We start from the raw sequence: 21,069 nt of genomic DNA on the forward strand, positions 1-21,069 counted from the left end.
AGCATCTGAAATAGTTCATTAGGAGAGTGAAATAGTGTCAAGCACACACACGTATACACACACTTACAATAATACATCCACATAGGCAACAATACACTGAGCCTGAAAAATGTGCCACAAAACATGTGGACACGGACACACACACACACACACACACACACACGGACAACACAGGAGTGTGCATGTAAACGACACCACAGCTGAGGTGAATTTGAACAGCAAAGTGTGTTCAAGGTCAGAGCTGTTTACCAGATGCAGTGTAAACACACAAAAAACAACACGGTTTGATAACGGCCAACCATCCCTGAACCAACACACACACACACACACACACACACACACACAAATACAGCAGCCATCAACTCAGTTCTAAACAAGCAGAGATATCATCCAAAAGCAAACATGCACAAATACACACATATTTTTAACAAACAGACACACACACACGCACGCACACACGCACGCACAAACACACTAATAATAACACAAGCACGTACACATAAACAGTCAGGTAAGCAAGTTCACTCTCTCACACACACACACACACACAGCGATATGAAGCACATAGCACTAAAATAACTCTTTATAACAGGCTGAACCCAGCAATAACAAACAAACAGCAGAACCTTGAGAAACATAAGAGGAAAAATGAAAAGCGTGGAGAGAGAGAGAGAAAGAGAGAGAGAGAGAGAGAGAGAGAGAGAGAGAGAGAGAGAGAGAGAGAGAGAGAGAGAGAGGGCAAGAGAGATATGATGAGAAAAGAAAGGAAAAATAGGGCCAAAATAGTCTCTAATTAAGGTTGTGGATGACAATATCTGTTTTGTTTATGTTTATTTTTAGTTTGTTTAATCTTGGAGACATAATTTATTTTTTCATCATTATTAAACTTATGTAGCATTTTACTGAACTTATTGCAAATGATGCCGCCCACCTTTGATGCTCCCTCATCGGCAAAAAATAAAACAGAAAAGCAAAATAAATCAGGGGCTGAACGGGGTCGGAATGAACCGGAATACTGTTCCACGAGGCAACATGAGAACTAAACAGTGTTGGAAATGGTTTTATTGAAGAGAAATGTCTGAGTTCCCAGTGTGTGTGTGTGTGTATGTGTGTGTGTTTTCAGTATAAATATGCATTAGAAATAAGTAATTAGTGGGGAGCAATTTCATAAAAACATGCAGGGTTCCCTTAACAAATTGTGGCCGTTTCTACCACTAACTCAAATGGAAAAAGAGCTGAAAGTAGAGGTAAAAAGCATTTGGGAATAAATCTTTGTTAAGTGCAAACAGTCAAAATGATCTAATCAGCATTTGTATGTTTGGTTGGCTCAAAATAAATGCTTAAAAATGGTTCATTTAACTGTGAATTTGATTTTTTTCCCCCATAATAATGAAAATAATGTACAGTGTGGATTTATCACTGTTATATCTTGACCTTATAAAATATGAGAGGCTGTACTTTATACAATATTATTACTATAATAGTCAAAAATATTCACTGTGTTGGTTTGAACATATAATTTCCCGACAGTGCTGTTTTCTGAGTTAGCTCTTTAATCTAGGCTACAGTGTTTTGTTTTTTTTTTGTTTTTTTGAATAATAACTTTGTTTGATGGATATAAACATGGTTTCAGAACCTGATTAAATGTAAAAAGATATGCCAAACTTCTCAGTGCATCAGAGTTTATTCTTATCTTAACAAAAAGCTGACATGCAATACCTTTGTCTTATGAAATACAGTCTCAAATGAGCTAATTTAGATCTGCAAGCAAACATTAACTAAACATTAAACCTGATCATTTGCCCAGTGATTCTACACCAGCCCTTGATACTTAACATCCACTACTCAAATACACTTCAAGTGTGAAATTGTTTAAAAGGATTTTTGTGTAATTGCATGAACTGCCCACTCCTATGCCCTATACTCAAAATCAACAAAATTAAAAAATCCACTATAACAAATAAAATCAAAATGTAAATGCTAAATGTAAATGTCATGCTTTTTGGCTTGTTGACTACCGACTGAAAGAACTCCACTCACCATTAGATGCATAGAGTGAGTTGTTTACCATGGGATGAATTGGGCCGTTGGTGTGACTGACCAATCCTGTCAGGCCGTTCACTGGGCTCATCGGTCCAGGCAGGCTAGAGGAGCTGTCGAATGAGCGATTGGGTGACACCCCATGTTGGTCCTGCAAATGAAAAACACCTTTTAAAACACAATTCAGAGACAGACAGACCATCAGATCATGGACAGGTACACTTTTTAAAGGGTATATATCATAATTGTTGTGACTTCAAGTCATGTATATACTGTTATGATGCTGGATGTCTATGTTAAACATGGTTAAACTTCCAAAACATTATTGAATGTTTGTAAAAAATGCTCCATGAAAGTTAAAAAAAAAGGGCTTCAGCCTGCTCTTTTGAAAAGTTTACATTCCATCGCCATTTGCATTTTTCAGATTAAATTTTGTCTCAGACATGTAAAGATGTATTTGGGGCAGTTTTCAAAAGCTACCCAATCAGAACAGTAGGCTCAATAGAAGGATGAAGGATCTGTTTTAAAGAGACGGGGGAAAAAAGGTTGAACTGAGGATGTGAATAAAGAGCCAGTGTGAAATAAATGAGGAGTTACTTTTTTAACTATATATCATCATGATCAAGATGTTCTGGGAGAATAAGATAGAATACCCAGAACAAAAATATAGAGCTGAAAATCCTCTCCTTTGAGCAAACAAAAGGGTAATAGTATTCAGCACTAACTAAAATGATAAAATGAACTCTAAAAAAGCCCTGAAATAAATCCGAAAAACATAATAAAATAATAACTTATAAGGTTAAAACTGAAGCATTTTATACATATGTTTGGTGTGAGGACTGCATCTAAATGAAGTGATGACCAGAAGAGATACTTAGGGCTTCATGGTTGCATGTGTGTGTGTGTGTGTGTGGGGGGGGGGGGGGGGGGGGGGCTCCTAATCCTCAGGAGGGTCGGTCCTCTAACAATCAAACAAAGCAGGGATTTCAGTATTTCATGTGTGTCTTTTTATGTGTATTATTTCTTAAGGAATTTAATTTACATGTATTTGTCATTCATATGTGTAGGTAGAAAATATGCAAACTCAAACCCATCAACATGTGTGCATACAGCATGTATGCAAATTAGGCTGTGTGGTTTAGTGTATTTGTGTGTTTTTCTGTGTATCTGCCTCTCTGTTCTGCAAAAACGCTCCACTCAAAATAGCAAAAAACACATAACAATAGTGTCTGTTATAAATCTGCCTAGTCATCTTCCTCTTACATCCTCCCCTTCCCCTTCAAACACTGGCCCTTGCCCCTCTCACAGCATCTCCCCGAATCCCACCCAGGAAACACCACTCTTCACCGGGCTCTCCTCCCCTTCCTGGCTCCCTCCCAGCACACATCCCATTAGCTGGTGTCACAGTGTAATCAGTTTACTCTCTAAAAACAAATGGTTCTCCATCTGCAGACAGTAAAAAGTGGTTGTTGAGGTATAGAAATGTTGTTAAGTCAAACATTTCTGTTTTACAATAACCTGAATCTGTTTTACTTCTTTTGTGCTTGAACCCAAAAGCATAAACATGGACTGAGTTGCAAATTAGATTCAGTTTGACATCTCATATATCACATGCATTATATTTTTTCCTGTGTTGACAAACCAATACATTGTGGATTAAATAATAAATAATTATATGAACATAATAAAGGGGAACTAGCAAATGGCCCACAGTGTGATATAGAGTTATGAAGTGGAAGAGGCCTTTGTATTCCTGATTCAAAAATGTATCTAAACTATGTCCTCAATATTACTGAACATAGCAACTCAGGAGAGATCATGTAACGATCCTATAGGTTTATATTATGCTCTCAGCTCTCATAAGTCATTTGCACTTGAAAGCAGTTTGGGGTTCCTGACAAGTGTTGACATGCTAAATAAGGTAAGAAGTGGTTCCTCCATGAAAGGTTTCGATCGACTGCAAGAGTGCTTTTGGTAAAGGTTTAATATTTCAGGTGTATTAGTAAGAAAAGTTACTGGGTTCTACAATGTCCATATCCAGAAATCCTAACCCTATGATACTACAGAGCAGAATACTCCATCTAAGTTTCAGTTTAAGGTTTTGTTGTTATTTAAGGCAACAGCATCAGATTATTGCCATGGAGTTTGTATAGAGCCATTGTTATTTAGCATGATGATGCTTGAATAGTACCGAGTGAGAAGAACAGCTGGATAAACTGAGAGATTAGGGAGAGTTGGCTGGAGATGAATACAGTAAGAACTGAGTGAGAGAAAGAGTAAAAGGGCACAGACAAGGCAAAAAAAAAACATCAGACGGGATAAAAAATAGAACGGTCCACTTCTGTAATGTTAAAAGCATCAATACTGAAGCCTAAAAAGGCTTTTAAGGTATAGTCTCTTATCTATCTGCCTTTATCTTCCTGTCTTTGTATTCCTTCTTTTCCACTCTTAAGATGAAGAGGAAAACGTGGACGCAACTCTTTGATGTCGCTAACAGCTTCTACCATCAAGCTATTGACAGGGGGATGTCCAAAGCCCTGCGAGCCCAAGCACACAGCTGCATGTATGCATACACTCAGTTGCAAGTTAATTAGGGAAATAAACCTTACCTCTGAGCTGTAATAAAATAGTTATGGAAAGGTGCGTTTTTCATACACCTTTGTTGTCATTCTGGAGGCTATAGTATGCATTGCAGGTGTTTCTAGTGTTTTTAGACCTCATTTATATCAATGTGTCCTCTGTATGTTTTCTCTTTGCATTTGTCTATTTATTTGTCTGTGTGCTTGTTATTTGTGTGTGTAAGCATATCATGCAGGGTGTATATGTAGCTTTTTTTTTCTCTACCAGCAGGCCATGGCAGAAAGCCATTTACACTCGAGCCAACGACCAAGCTTTGTGTGTACGAGGGATTGTACAAACATTCTGCAGCGCCATGTAAAAGGCATCAGCTGAAAAGCAGCGGAGATGAAAAGCATCTTCTTTTTTTGACTCATAAAGAAAAGAGATACAGCTGAGTGAAGAGCGCACACAAAACAAGCGCACTGACACAAACACACAAAAAAAACTGAAGTGCAAATGCTCTTTTGCTGCCGCCGCCGGTAAGAGGAGAGAAGAGAGCGGGGAGACTAGTGTCAAGTATGTGAAGAATGGGTGGAAGGGCTAAAAAGTCAGCATGTGTAGAAAGAGGAAGAGTCAATAGACTGCAGGGGGAAAAAAAGAAGCTATAGTCACTGAGAGCCAGGAGACGGGATAGGAGATTAAAAGAGCATATATGTTTGTTTTCTTCTCATCAAGTGACAGAGGCATGTTCACGTTCTTATAGAGGGTGTCCCAATCCAGATTCTGGCTTTCTAATAATGAAAAAATTATTAAAAAATAATGAGAATATACTTTATTCAGAATGTGTTTCATACTTATTGATCTATTAAAATACACCTGCTCCTCATGTCCATTAGCAATAGGCTTTGTGTGCATACATTTACACACATTCAGACAAGGGAGAATGAATTATAGTGAATATGAAAACCTGAAATAGACATCCCTCCTCCAATAGTCCACAGATTTAGATACATGTTTGAGGACACTACAAATTGTGTCAGACATTGTTTTTCCCACATTAAAATATCAGCTGCCTTGTTAACAATTCTCCCCCACTGAATCCTGAATATATGGATATGCAGATATTGTTCTTTTTTAAAGTTATACTGTTGATTTCTCTCTTAGTGCATGTGCTGTGGAGGCTTTAATTTCCACATCACACTCATGTTAAGTTCTTTATTGGCCCTCAACTGGCTCCAATTGTAATTTCTGATGTGACAAATCATGCTCATATGTGCGCACCTTAACTTCAGATTTTCAGTGAATGTGAAAACAACCTTCTAGTGTCAAACATACATTATTCTGCACAGTGAAGCTCAAACATCCAGGTCAAGGGAAAAAAAAACAAGAAAAACACAATCTTGACCAAAGTAAACACAATGCTGAATGCTCATTTACTGGGAATTTGTGTCTTGGAAAACTATCTGCTGTTGAGAAAGTGTGCTCTTATCTTCCACCGAGCTTTGATTGTTGCCCTTTTTCACCTCAGACTCATGAAATGATGCTCCTAATGTGTTGGTTACTTTGTGTGTGTGTGTGTGTGTGTGTGTACCTTCAGAACCCTCAGGACAACAAGCTGGATTGTCCCTCTTACATTTCCCTCATGTGACATCGAGTGGCGCAGTGTCTCCATGGCCACATGGTTGGAACGTCCTAGCAGCGACTCTCCGTTAACTGCTACCAGCTGGTCATTGATACTCAGACGCCCATCCTATAACACACACACACACACACACACTTCATTAAAACATTTTGTGCACTCTATTGGATTTCAGACATATAGGAGTTTTCATAGGACCACACTCAAAAGTTAAGCAACCTTATTTGCATGTTTGAAGTTGTGTATGTGTCCTTAAATGATAACGTAATGTTGAATGTTGCTACAAGCGTCAAAATGCTCCATTCATTTTACCCTGTGGTGTGTTTTCTTTTAAAGGTGTAGTAAGCGATAATAATCCAATACATTTTTTGTCAAAATCACTGAATCTCTCCTCACTATCCGCTAGTTAGTGGAGACGGAGAGGTGACCAAGAAACATTCAGAGAGGACAAAGTTAGAAGAACATCTAATATAAAAGTAGGACTTTGACCAGACAAGGACTCGCGGACACATCGGTGTGGTTTTATAATGGGCGGCGGGACCGATGGAGACTCGGCAGAGGAGCAGAGAGTGAAGACGGGTGCTGATCTGCTGGACAGGTGAGTAACATCAGCGCTGCTTCACATAAACTGTAACGTTACATGCTGATATTCAGCTCACTGTCTAGTTAGTCAGGATGTTGTTGGTGTGATGTTAGCTGTAAAGTAGCAGAGTTGTTATTGCAGCTGTTTGACGCTCTGCATGTTAGCTTCGCAGCTAACGTTAGCAGCGTGCTAACGTAACCTACAACGTAGCTGCTGTGTAATTTTTCGCTGTGTATCTTGTGTTTGTTCACTGCTTTCAAAGTGTTTACAGTCATGAAGACATATAAACACAGGTTTGCTATCAGAATAATCTCACGTGAGTGTTAGCCAGGCTAGCCGCTAGCCACCTATACTAATACTAATAAATACTGCTATCAAACTAAAGCTAACTTACCGTCCCGCGCTTCAGACTCCACCATGTTGGTCAGCTTGCGCAGTGGTTTTACGTTCGTTACCATGGCAATGCACATGGGGGGTGGAGCCCCAGAAGGGGGGGGGGGTTGGTTTTCACTCAAATATCAACAACTTTTCTCCTGGTTTTCCCCCACATCGCTTACTATGTTCATGAAGGGGCTCATTATGGAGCAACTGATAGAGCTACTGTACACACACACACACACACTCTTGTAGCCTTCACTGCAAATCAGACATCATCAAGTCAGAGCACTTATGTCAAATGAAACCTACTTTTTCATTTATTTACATGGGATAAAGTAGTTATCTATTGACAGCTTTTAGAACTTTGCACTGTTTATCTGTGTATTTTTGCTTATTTGTGTAGAGTTCGTGAGAGTATTATATCACCTTGTATGCAGCACCTCCATGTATAATGGATTTGATGAAGATTCCCAGATCCTCTCCTGTTTCCCTGGACTTGTTTCCTTTGAGGCTGATGCCCAACCCCGCCGAGCCGGTGTCATTTAAGGGCACCTCAAACATGAGCTGCTCCTTCCCATTCTCCGAAATAAAGCCCGGCCCACGGGACACCTCGTCCTTCTAAGAATGCGAGTAATGGAGGCAGAAGAGGAGAGACGTTGAATGAAGAAGAGAGAGGAGTGGAAATAGGGTGCGGGTGAGGAAACAGAGGTCAGCTCATTGAGTTTGAATTGTCTTCAAAAGCTAAACTAAAAGCTTTTCCATTTGAGAGAAACCATCACATGGGGCTTTTCAGCTAAATTCTCTATGAGTGAAAAATTGTTGCCACAGTCTATTTTTGAAGAAAAGAAAAGAAAAGAAAGAATAGAAGGAAAAAGAAAAAAGCCATTTGGACTGTCTGCTTTCATATACCTGTCTTTCTTCATCTCTCAGCTAAGCAACATCAATAAAATGACCTGTGCATTTTCAAGAGGTAATTGGAGAATGTGTCGAACACAGAGCCAGAGAGAGAAAAATAGTAGGAGTGAAGTGAGTATAGAGAGGAAAGCATGTAAACCAGAAAAGAAACAAGACGCAACAAGAGACTGCTCAGACAGAAATGACTATCATAATCCAAGAATGATGGTGAAAAACACTATATTATCAACAAAGAGGTATGGCAGTGGCAACAGCATCTGAGAGACAGTTTACAGGAAAAACATTGGAAATAAAAGAAGCTAGTGGATCCCACCAGATAAAAGTGTGTTAGAAACTAGTGATTGCTCAGCGGGAGAGGTAACGTTGTTGGACTACATGGATTGTACTTTTTGAAATATAATGCAAGTAAACGTTCAAAAACACTTTTCCGTTCCCCTACACTGAACACCCTTAGATGAACTGTTATTTCTGAAAGCATCGTTTTTTAGAAAGAAGAAACTTTTCTGTAGATCAGAAAAGAAAAATAATTGATACGTTGTGAGCACACTGAAAGCATGAAAACCATAAAAGGAGCTTTGCAGGAGAAATTGTGTTATCTTATCTAATAAAAAACACCTGATGTAAACAGTGATGCATCATAGTTAAGAATTACAGACAGAAAGTAGACAATTAGTCACAAAGAAAACACTGTTCAGAGAGGATTTATGAACATTCAATACAAACTTATTAAGTCATATAAAGTCTGTGCATATCAAGCACACCGAGTTTCACGTAATAGACATTTTGGAAGTATTTGTTCACTTTTTAGAGTTACAGTTAGACCACTTTCATGTCTGTGTGCTAAATATGAAGCTAAAGCTGGCAGCCTAGCTTAGCATAAAGACTGGAAAGATGAGGTAAACACTTACACTGTAGCCTCACTCTGTCTAAAGGTAATAGAATCTACCTACCTGCTGCCCTAAAGCTTACTAATTAACATATTATATCTGGGTCGACTTTGCAGGTGCTGGTAAGCAGAATTTGTGAGCAGAATGAGGCTAGCTGTTTGCCCCTGCTTGCAGTATTTCTGCTCGGTCTAAGCTAACTCGCTGCTAAATATAGATATTCGAATGATATTGACCTTTTAGCTGCAAAGCAAGTGTATTTTCCAAAAAAATAACTATTCCTTTAAGGCTTTGTTAATGTATGGTGTGGTATGGGAGGTCCTAATTTTAAAAGGGATTCAAATACGCACAAGTGTCAAGTTATGAGGCAAATTTGTCTGATGTGACCTGAACATGACTGGGCTAGACTGGACATAAAGTCTCCAAAATAAACAAGTGATACTGGGAATCATATCTGAAGTCTTTCCACATTAAAGTTTTCAGATGGGGACAAAGGAAAGATCAAAGATGACGTATGTGTAGCATGTATGACAGGGTCTGTGGATGCGTCAGTTTAAATGGTTGCAACATGTCTATCTACATGTTTGTGTGCATTAGTGAGTGTGTGTGTGTGTGTGTTTGTATGTATTTATGTATGTGTGTATGTATGTATGTGTGTGTGTCAGAAATTAAAAAATGAGAAATCTAAAATATGAATGATCATATGTGCTCATGGTAGAAAATCTATGTCTGAAGGCCTGTCAAGCTTTACCCTACATTTCGATGTATACGTATGTACATGCATGACTTCAGTCATAGTCTGTATGGGCTATGCGTGTGTGTGCGTGTATGTATGTGTGTGTTTGCGTGGGTCAGCAGTGTCAGGTTTAGACAGTGTTTGTCTGTAGGGATTGTAGGTTTAACAACGTTAAGCCGACACAAAGTCCTCTACTCTGCAGAAAACTGTTTTCCCTGCTGCAAAACTCCCCCCATCAGACTGACTGTCCAGACACGATAGGAAGCCCCACGACCTTGGAAAGAACTTCAAAACACCCCGAAGAGAAATGTTAGCTACTTTCTGAGTATAATATGTTGAAAATGTATTAGACTATAATATTGTGTTTGAGCGTTCAATTCATCAACTTTTCAGTTGTTTCTTCCATCGCTTCATGATTATTCTATCTGATTTGAACTTTCTTGTCTTTGTTAATTTATGTTTTCTTTTTCTTGCACTCAACATGGGTCAGAACTAACGCCAGAATGAATTTAGAGCACAGGATGGATGTTTTCATACTGTAGTAAAGTTTATACCAGCAGTTCTCAGCTTGAGGGTCAGGACCACCCACGGGTCATGAGATGTTTGATAAAATCTGACAAAAATATGCAAATATATGTAAAGTTGTTTATCTGGGTGATGAATTCAATTTCCTCGTAAAACAATGAATAAGCAGAGCCTCCAGGCTTCCTCCAATAATTTGCCAGACAAACAACCACGAGGAAAGAAAAACAAAATCATCATTTGGTGTCAAAACTAACTCTTCTCTAGGTTTTTACATCCAAGTGCTTAGAGGAAGAACTAGCTTCCATTTTCGTGGCTGAACTCAGAAAAAAAAACAAAATTAAACAAGGCATCTCTTTATCATTAACTGAAATTGCTTTAAAACACACACACACACACACACTAAAGTGGACATGAGCAAAAACAAATTGTGAGCGCACACTACAATTTCATGGAACATTATTATTTCAGCCTCATTGCTATGATAGGTGGTGATATCTGTGTGTAATACTAAAATAATAAACAGTGGTGTGTGTCCACATGTGTGTATCTTTCCATTTACTGCTATAAAAAAAAAAAAAAGTTTATATATTTGCTTCATGAGCTCTATCAAATCCATCCGGTTATGGAAAAAGCTGTCTGCATAGATGAACCTCCTCATGCTGGTTGTTTAACATTTAAATGGGTTGCCACAATGATGGATCAACAGGAGGATGTGCTATTAACAGGACAGCTCAGTGCCTGTCAGTGTGTGTGTGTCTGTGTGTGAATGTGTGTTGTTTTATTAAACTCCACCATAGAAATGTGAGAGAAATATGGAGACACACTATGTTAAAATGTCCTTAAATCACCCCTAAAGGCCAAATGTACTGTGAGTCAGAGAAAGAAATATGGATAACAGAAAAAATGAGGGAGGAAATAAGAAGAATGATGATCATAATTGTATTTGTATAAGTAATATTAGTGGTGCACTTACTGCTGTAAACTGTTATTTATGTATTTGTGTGTGAGTGCACGTGTGTGGGGACACCTGCCTTCAGCAACATGTATTTTTATTGAGCGCCTTGAAGATGCCCCGCAACCAAGTCATGCTGAGCAAGTGTGTGTGCGTGTATGCCCATATGTGAGCGTGTGTGTGTGTGTGCAAAGTGCTGTCGAAATGACTGCCCAAGGATCCATTTTACAAGGCCAAACAACAGTCGCTGCTGTGTTTAAATGCGGCAGGAGGTGTGATAGCACACACACGCACAAACACACACACAAATGGCTGAGGTAAGTACTGCAGGGACAAAACCCAACATTATGGGCTCTGCTTTTGACTTATAAAAATAACTGTCCCATCACTGGCCCCTGTTGTTCAATCCCCCACACCCCCTTCCCCCACTATCCCCTAATGGTTAGTGTAAAGGCTTTAGCAGGAAAACCACAAACCACAATATTGGTGTGACTAAATTGCATTTACAACCCTACAGAAAATGAAAGAAAGAAACACGGACACACACATAGAGGGAAAGAAGGACAGAGGTGCAAACCACAGTGGTTTTTGAGGTTGACATAAATGTCTGTGGCCCAGCGCACTACGGTTGACCAGAGCTCGTATTTAGGGGATAGGAGATACATATATTTCCTATATAATGGATAAACAGTCTGTGAGGAAACTGGATGGACAAATACCATTAAGACATCTTACAGTGATTTGTATTATAACAAGTACAGCTCTAATACCATCAGGATCATTTCCCTTGGAGCTTCATATCAGAGGTCAACACATGCAGGGTGGGCCTGCAGGTCCTATGAAACCCACAGCAGATGATGGCAGCGCAGGGTTCGTTTTCCGAGGCTACGAGCGGTCATGGGAAGTCACGTTGTAATATGGGGTCATGGTGCAGGCTGGGCAACCTTCTGTTCAAGTGCTGAAGCTCACCACATGCACACAGAACTGCTTCTTGGCCAGTTTCTAAACCATATCTGTTGTCTTCTTCACACTGAAGGGAATATTTTACAAAAAAATATTTGTCATAATGTGATTGGAACTGGTGAGTACGTTTTTGATGTGGGAGCGGTTGAAGAAAAGTTTTCTGGGCAAATGGTTGCACTCAAAAAGGAGAAGAAGCAAGAAAGTACACTCTCAACAAAGACAGGCTTGTCTAGACTTTTACTGATCATAAAAAATGTATAGTTTCATATGTAATACCGGAAGAGGACGGACATTTGTACCGCTGTCTAACAAACCTTTTTTTTGTTTTCTAAGAACACCATCTTGCTATGACAGTGTCTTGGAATCACATCTGACATGGACGAGCGTGTGTGTGTGTGTGTGTGTGTGTGTGTGTGTGTGTGTGTGTGTGTGTGTGTGTGTGTGTGTGTGTGTGTGTGTGTGTGTAACTCATGTGCTGAGGGCTTTACAATGCAGCAGCGACTTTAGATGATAGGATGATGAAGGAGCTGATAAACCTTCAATAAACAGAAGAGAGACACAAGACACAAGATGAGATGGAGAGCCAGAGAGAGACGAAGAAGAGAGACATTAGACCCTTCTCAGCTCCTCTCCACTGGGATGATGGCAGCTCCTGCAGAGACACCAAGCTGCCAGGGAGTTTGTGTGTGCATGTGAGTATGGTGTGTGTGTGTGTGTGTGTGTGTGTGTGTGTGTGTGTGCATACACAGGTCTCTGAGGGTGTAACAGATGGGAGATCTACTGTAGTGATTGTGTGAGGTCACATTGGTGACGATATCAGTGAGATGTAACGCACACGCACACATAGCCACCCACTAGAAACAGACAATATACTGAAGCACTCACACACTGACACACTCCCCCTCTCTCTCTCTCTCTCTCTCTCTCTCTCACACACACACACACACACACCCACAGCGGCTGCAGCGGTGATGGATGAGGGATAATCAGAATGAAGAAACTGTTCAATAAAGTTGTTTTGTTTTAAATGTTCTCTGTCACCAGCTGCCAACTGTTTACTGATTTAATATGTCAGTGTGCGTGTGTGTGAGGAGCATCTGGCACTAAGAAGAATGCTTCCTGTTGTGGAAAAAAAAAGAAAGAAAGAAAACAGGAAAAGGACAGACAGAAGACTGACATTCAGCTTATCACATACTGGATGCCAAAAGCAGAGCAAAAATAGCCCAACAGTATCACACTTTAAAATTTCAAATCAATCTTTTTTCATTAATAGTCAAAAGTGTGTATGTGGATGGTTTCTATTCAAATCTTTATCTGTTGTCTTAGGCTGTGTCATATAATTGTTCATTTTTTGTGTTTTTGTAATTAAGGTGAGGTCTATGATGATGAATATAATGACAAAAATACCACTATGTTCTATATATTCCAGATTTTGCTAATCCATAAATCAGGTTTTCTTACTTAAATCAATTTACCTTGTTACTTCTCAAAAGTTATTCAAAAAAAAAAAGAGAGAAAAAAAAGTATCCAGATGATTTTTATAGTTTATATTACATAATCTTTATATGCTGGATTTATTTGACAGTGATGTTGTGATTTTTACCAGAATATGTTTTCAAGATTAAGCTAGGTTTCTTTTTTTGGGTCCTGGCAAAAAAAAAAAAAAAAAAAAAAAACTTTAAAGAGCTCCTTCTTCTCTTTGTGCTGAATCATATGACAGAGCGTATCTTTCTTATGTCTTAAAATAATTACAGGTGGTTAAAGGAAAATAAACAAGGGCACCCATCAGTGATATGCAAGAATAATTCAAATCCATAGAAGAACAAGCGAAAGGGAGGGAGAGGGAGAACGAGAGGTGTGAAAGGTCTGGAAGCAGAAAAGAGCATCATTGTTTCAAACATTAATTTCAAGGCACTAGCCAACTCAGCAGGCGTATGCTTGTTCTCGTGTGAAGAAAATTACTTTAAAAATACATTGTTTATGTTGTATGTATGAGTGACTACAGACAGCTAACACAGCAGGTAGATGTATATGTGTTATATTATGAATAGGACTGTATGTCAAAGAATAAGTGACTCGCTGTGTGTGTGCGTGTGCGTGTATAGAGGTGGTGTAATGTCTTTGTTCTACAGTGAGCACAGACATTAGCAGACAACACCAGATGGTGGGCTAAAATGAGACAACGGAAGAGGGGGAGGAGAAGAAAGACAAGATCCTTCCATCATTTCATCATCATCCTTCTTCTGTTTCCTCTCCGTAAACACAAACAGGCTGGCATAAACCTTCACTAACTATAAAAAACTAGAAATGGTATCAGTGTAATGGTTTAAAGTCTGCAAGAACATGATATGAAATACATGTTGGAGCCGTACGTCACTTTATTTTGAAAAAATGACAATGTTGTGTTGCAGGAAAATCATTTAAACATGCAATGGGATTGCCTTAAGGACATTGACAAGGCTTCCTAAACAATGGCAAGGCAAATGTCCTATTCTAGACACCTTACTGAGTATAAGTGGGGTTTGATTTAAAAGCAGGACTCTGTTTTTCAAAGTTCGGTTTAGTTTTTTTTTTTTTTTTTTAAATTATATTTTTTGGGGCTTTTTGCCTTTAATGTTCAGGTAAGTAGGAGAGACCGGAAACTGGAGGCAGTGAGGGGGGAATGACGCAAAGGATAGGACCGCTCGGTGCAGGAATCGAACCAGGGTCACCTGCAGTGACGACTATAGCCTCAACTCAACACATGGGGCAGGTGCATCACCAACTGAGCTATACACCACCACAGTTCGGTTTAGTTTTACACACATGAAAACATTCAGCAGATGATTTAAAACTGAAAAAAAAAAAAAATGATCAACTGTATTCGTCCACAGGCAGTTTGCAGCTGAATGTGAAGCAGTTGTGATGATGATCAATACATTCAAAACTGAAACTGTGGTACTCAGCTGGAAAATTGGGGGGATTGCCTCTTTCTGTCTTTCTGCTGAAAATGATTGAGAATTTTGGGATCCTGTTTAAAAGTGAGAATGAGAGTAACCTTGCTCTAAAATCTGAGACTGTCCAGTGAGACATTCACAGCGGAAATGGCTGAAACGTTGAGCGGAGGTTTGTGTGAATGCCGTTTCTGTGAAATAGACAATCTGGAGAACGTGCTAGCTAGTTAGGTGTGATCATACTACAGGGCGTATGTTTGATTTCGAGGTGTGAAAATACGAACATGGTGTGAAATTCTTTGCTTGTATGCGCTCAGTGTTTTGAACAGACTTTATTTGCACTGTAAACCAAAAAAAGGTGTGTAAAATTACTACAAGGCAATCCAGACTTGGCAATGTGGCTGCTTATGTGTTTTGTGAACCTCCACCACAATGACACACAGATAAGATACACTCAAATATTAGAGGTGAACGTTTATTGTGGATCAATATCTAAGGTTCTTGGCAGTATTGCCTTCCAGAATAACCCATCGTATAATGACTTTGTCCTTAACCAAGCGTAGATAATGGATTAATGGTACTCTCTCAGAACCTAGAAACTTGAGTGCGGGAGCCCCCCAGGGTTGTGTCAGTTCACCTGTCTTTTTCACCTCATATGCTAATGAGTGTAGAAGTTATAACCCATCACACTCTCAGATGAAACTGCCATTTTAGCTTTAATGAGAAAGGACAATGACCTATCTGACTGCTATTCACAGATACAAACGTTTGTGAAATGGTGTGAGGACAAGCTCCTTGTCCTGAATGTTAATAAGACAGAGGAGATGGTGTTGCAGGCAGTTTTAGAGAGCCTTATCAGACACGGCATCACAGCTTGATTTCTCTGTGCAGCTAAAGTCTGAACTAGTCCAACTGATGCAGACTGCATGGAGGATTATAGGGGTAAAACAGCATATGTCCCTACAGTCTACTTTTGAACAGACAACCTTAAGGCAATCCAGTGCTCTTCACACTGAGTAACAGCTACTGCCCTCTGCTCGGAGTCCAGTTGCACGCTTAATAGATTTCCAAAGCTTATTTATTCCAGTGTCAATAAATCTTATAAATAGAGGCAGGTAAGACCAGGATGGACACTTGATGATCTTGTATGCAAAGGGATTTCTTTTCTGTTCTCTATTGATGTGATCATTCTCTCTGCCAATGTGCTTTAAGGTTAAGGCTTTAACCTTGGTATGTTATTTATTAACACCTCTGTATGTCTTCTGTGTGTGAAATTAGGTCGTCTGAGGGACAATCAAGTTCATCATGAATTTTGATATTATGTTTTTTTGTTTGAGGAAGTGATACAGGTGGAGGGGAAATATCTGGAAGATACATTGCTGCTGTTAGGTCACTGCCAGATTTCTTGAAAACATGTATGCAGGTGGGTGTGTCTGTGAACCTCCCTTAAACTCTGTTACTCGCCCCACCCTGTTGTGTCCTCCTCAACACGTACAGTATTGTACACCTGTTTTGTTAATATTCTCCAATATTTTTTAATGTTAACTGTATTTAAGAATTGGGTTTACTAGATTATTTACTATGCTTCAAGAGTTGGAGAAAGACAACCAAAAAGGTAGAAGAGAATTCAGGAAAGGAGGGAAATTAGAAAAAAAAGGTTCATCAGGAGTTTCATTGTTCAATAAAAATGTTTTAAACGTACAAATATGAACTGCGCCAACACTAGTCACAGCACACCCTCAACAGCTGGTAAAGGATGACTACCACTGTCTTGAAATCCCCCCTCCCACACATACACACAAATACTTATTGCACTATACTACGACAAGTGTAAAACTTCAATTAAAAAGTGTTTTCACAGCTTCACTGTGCAGAGCTGCAATTGTTCTTGTTCTAGAAAGCTGTTGTGACTGCTGAACAACATCAGCTGCTAATTAGACAGAGGTGAGCTCTACTGGGGCCTACTGTTTGTCAGGAAGACAGGATGAGAGCAAGAGACACTCACTCAGAGATAGAAAGAGAGAGACTGACACAAAAAAAGACTGTTGATATAAATACTTTAAATAGAAAATGTGTGAAATGATTATCTCTTTCACTCACACGCCAAACTCACTCAAAAATTGTAACAGTGGTGTGAATGAGTTGGTAAAATAATTAATTTCATGTCTACTTCTCAAAACCACCAAAGGGTGAATTACTTGTCCTGCGTCCTGTTTGCAGGCCCACAACTACCACAGTCTTTACAGCAACATGCTCAAAATACACACACACACACACACACACACACACACAATCTACCTAGATTGATATATTCAAGCTGAGCTCAGCTCGCCTATGAGAAACTGCAGCTCACCCATGTAATTAATCAGTTTTCACACTAAACTGTAATGCAGAGTCAATCCATCAATTTTTCAAACTTGTTCTTTTATTCAGGGTCATGGGGCTGGAGCCTCATCAGTCTGCCTTTTTGTCCAATACATCTCATCATCACATCAGGTCCATTTCATCAAGATGAAATTTGCATTCTCATTAATTTATTTTCAGCATCAACCGCAGAAACTCTAACTCTCACATTAGAAGAGTGTGCTGATATATCTCCAACACCTCCTTGCAAGCACCATCAAATCAAATCAATTTCTCCTTTTGTTTTGTTTTTGTCAACGATGAAGAACGAACCTCGTGAAAAATTAAAGAACGGAGAAAAAGAGAAACGAGGACAATAAATGTCTGCATAAACTGCACTGATATAAACATCACCGTCCATCAAAATAAATCATTATTTTATATTTTATATAACAAAATGTGAGTACCAAGTCTTTGAATTGGCATAAGCATGCATACCTACACACACACACACACACACACACACACACACACACACATCCATATATATATATATATATAAACACCAGTAGTGTCCTTGAGCCATCCACTGGTTTGCATTGCCCCCACAGACAAAGACAATACTTATACCTCTGGGATATATTTTGCTGTGTTGTAGATTGTTTGCTGAAGGACAATATACTGGCATTTTATATTAATAATACTAGACCAATGGGAGATCCGTTTCCCCTTTCCTGACCCAGTGAGTGATATTTTTGTCCAGCTACCATGTGAATGCCCACTGCCCATCTCTATGGGACTAACCTTGTTAAATAAAGTCTAAATTTAAAAGAATTAAAAAATTAACTCCTCCAAGAAAATGGGCACCAACTGAGCTTTTGAGCATAATTTGCTGTGTCACAGTGAGGTGGTAGGGAAATATCAGTTGAACTTTTGAGTGGACACTTTTAACATGACGAAGAGTGGAGGTATTCAGCACCACTTACAACACTCACAAAAGGTATCCATGGTCATCACACAAAGAAAACTGCCATCAAGATCAGACATATGCGTGCAGGTAGAAAACTCTGAACTGGATATGACTCTCACAAATGATCTAAAATGTTAACACGTGTACACACTCCGACACATCGCTCCCTTTCCTGTCTGCAGAAACAGAATTTCCTACAGGGTCTCAAGGTCACCTGCACATGTGTGCGTGTGGAACTTCCTGGCAGCCGTTGAGGAAACATCAGTCGACAGGAGCGGAAAGACACAGAACGAAAGAAGAGATACACTAAAGGCAACATAAAAGGCGAATACAATATAGCGACAGATGGAAAAAATGAACCGAAGACAAAAAGTGATGGGTCGAGAGGAGACAAAAGCAAATTGACCTAAATAGAAATCAGTGGTCTTATAATATTCTGAGGAAGTACAGTGAGACTCCTCGTTATTCTTTTTTTTGTGTCAGCGTGGATGCATGTGTGAGGAAAAACAACTTGACACTTCAAAGTTGTGAGGGAAAAAAGTGAGAGTCATCATTACCAAAACAGCAACTATGATTGTGATGATAGTATGAAACAGACCATTATGTGATGGGACCTGAGTCAAATGGATGAGGGGAAAGAGGTACAGATTTATTGCTCAATGAAAGTGAAAGCAGATAAAAAAGAGAAATAGAGAAAATGTTATGATAAAGAAAACCAGTTATTGTGTTATTGAAGAAAAGAATAGCTGAGTTGAGATGAGAGATTGTTACCTACAGTTGGAAAAGAACTATCATTAACATCAGTACATGCACACTAGTTGATCATCCAGAGTCAGATTGAAGGAAAAAAAAAGCATGGAAAAATAGTAGGAGAATGAATTGAAGAGGTTTATTCATCAAAACAGTGTTGAAATTCAGCATGAAACAAAGTTGCAAGGAAAGACTGGCACAAAATATTACCAATATCAATAAAAAGCTTCACAATGGGCTCACACTATATTACATGATTACTTGGCAAGTTCAAAAGGAGAACATTATCATTATGAACAAGGAATTGTATCATATTTCAGATTCATTCAGAAAAGCCCTTATTGACATTGGGGTTAATGTTTATAAAAAAAAGAAGCTTTCCTATAGGCTTCTGAGCTGTGCATCATCCAGGCAAGCCTGTTGATTGGACCAAAGATTGCAAAGTTAGAGGTAGTTGAAGTATGAAAATAAAAAGTGATGATTTGCTGCCTGCCTTGTTAGATAATTAGTTAAGAAAACACAATCTTAATAACTGCAGCTTAACCAGACAATCTTGTTTAATTGGCTGAGGGTGTAGAATAAAGCATTGTGATTGGTTCTTACCATTTCTCTGGGCAGGAACATGTCTTCCTGCCGAAGGACCACAAGACACACACTCTCTCCCTGCCGCGTGCTTCGTAGCATACACACCAATTCCTCTTGGCCCACTCCTGTGATATCAACACCGTTCACCTGCGCACACACAAAGCCAAAAACACCACCATCGTCAGTATAACCATCTTCTTTCCTTGTCTTCTCCTCCTTATTCATAATGTTTCAAAGCCTCATGTCTTTAATATCCTAATAAAGAATCATGATATAGTAGATGTCCTTCGTTAAATGATGACACATGTCCTGTACCTCTAGTATGCGGTCTCCAGACTGCAGGCGTCCATCTTTAATAGCGGCTCCACGTGGCAGAATGTTTTTGACTAAAATAGGACCGGGGCCATGAACCGAAGAGTCTCTGGTTACCACAGTAAAACCGAGACCTTCCGAACCTGGACACAAATACATAGATGTGCAAATACAAGCAGAAAATGAGAACTGAGAGGTGAAGTACAGTCTGCAAGTGAAAGTATCACTACTAGGCCTACGTTAAGACACAAATATTCTGTATAGTTGTTTACTCCCTGCCTCTATATTTGTGTCACAGCTTAAAAGTCTCCCAGTCATCCTCCAACACATAAACACACACACACACACACACACACACACACACACACACACACACACACACACACCTTTAACTACTCTTGAGAACTTTAACACAGTGTAGTTGACTCAGCTCCCGACTACATACTGTATATGTGATCATTTAAAGCCTCAGGAGATTGTTTGTGTGTGTGTGTGTGTGTGTGTGTGTGTGTGTGTGTGTGTGTGTGTGTGTGTGTGTGTGTGTGTGTGTGTGTGTGTGTGTGTGTGTGTGTGTGTGTATGTCTGCATTGCTTTAAACCCTTTAGCTATAGCTGCTGCTACAGTATCTGCAGGTGTGAAGGTTTAAAAAATGGGTTCAGGTGTGGGGCAGAGAGGAGGGAAAAGGAATTGAAGAGGAAAGAGTAAACGAGGTATGAGTGTAACACAGCGGAAATGAGGGGTGAATGTTCTGGAAAGAGAAGTGAGGAAGATTAAAATACTAATCAGTGAAAAACATGTGCGCACACACACGTGTAAAAAAGCACTCATGAACATGAATGCATGCACACAAAGAGACCACACACAGACACAGGGACCAGTTGTGTGTTTTATAGACCTCATTTAGTCTGGTCTCTTTAGCAGCGCCAAGTCAGCAGTTTGGTCCAGTATGAATTCATATCAGCAGAAATGAACAGATCAATAAAAACTTAATAGACCTCGAAG

At 39.3% G+C, this 21,069-nt stretch overlaps 1 protein-coding gene across 1 annotated transcript in view; it reads right to left on the reverse strand.

Moving 5' to 3' along the window:
• Window positions 1–21,069, reverse strand: part of LOC128368334 (partitioning defective 3 homolog B-like) — a 140,262-nt gene that overhangs the window by 34,453 nt on the left and 84,740 nt on the right. Inside the window, exons 11-15 of the mRNA XM_053329123.1 lie at window positions 20,071–20,210; window positions 19,774–19,902; window positions 7,626–7,817; window positions 6,191–6,349; window positions 2,041–2,191 (exon numbers count right to left, since the gene is read on the reverse strand). Of these exons, the coding sequence (XP_053185098.1) occupies window positions 2,041–2,191; window positions 6,191–6,349; window positions 7,626–7,817; window positions 19,774–19,902; window positions 20,071–20,210 (771 nt within the window). The remainder of the gene's footprint in view (window positions 1–2,040; window positions 2,192–6,190; window positions 6,350–7,625; window positions 7,818–19,773; window positions 19,903–20,070; window positions 20,211–21,069) is intronic.

The sequence above is a fragment of the Scomber japonicus genome, chromosome 11, assembly GCF_027409825.1.
Source record: "Scomber japonicus isolate fScoJap1 chromosome 11, fScoJap1.pri, whole genome shotgun sequence".
NCBI lineage: Eukaryota > Metazoa > Chordata > Actinopteri > Scombriformes > Scombridae > Scomber > Scomber japonicus.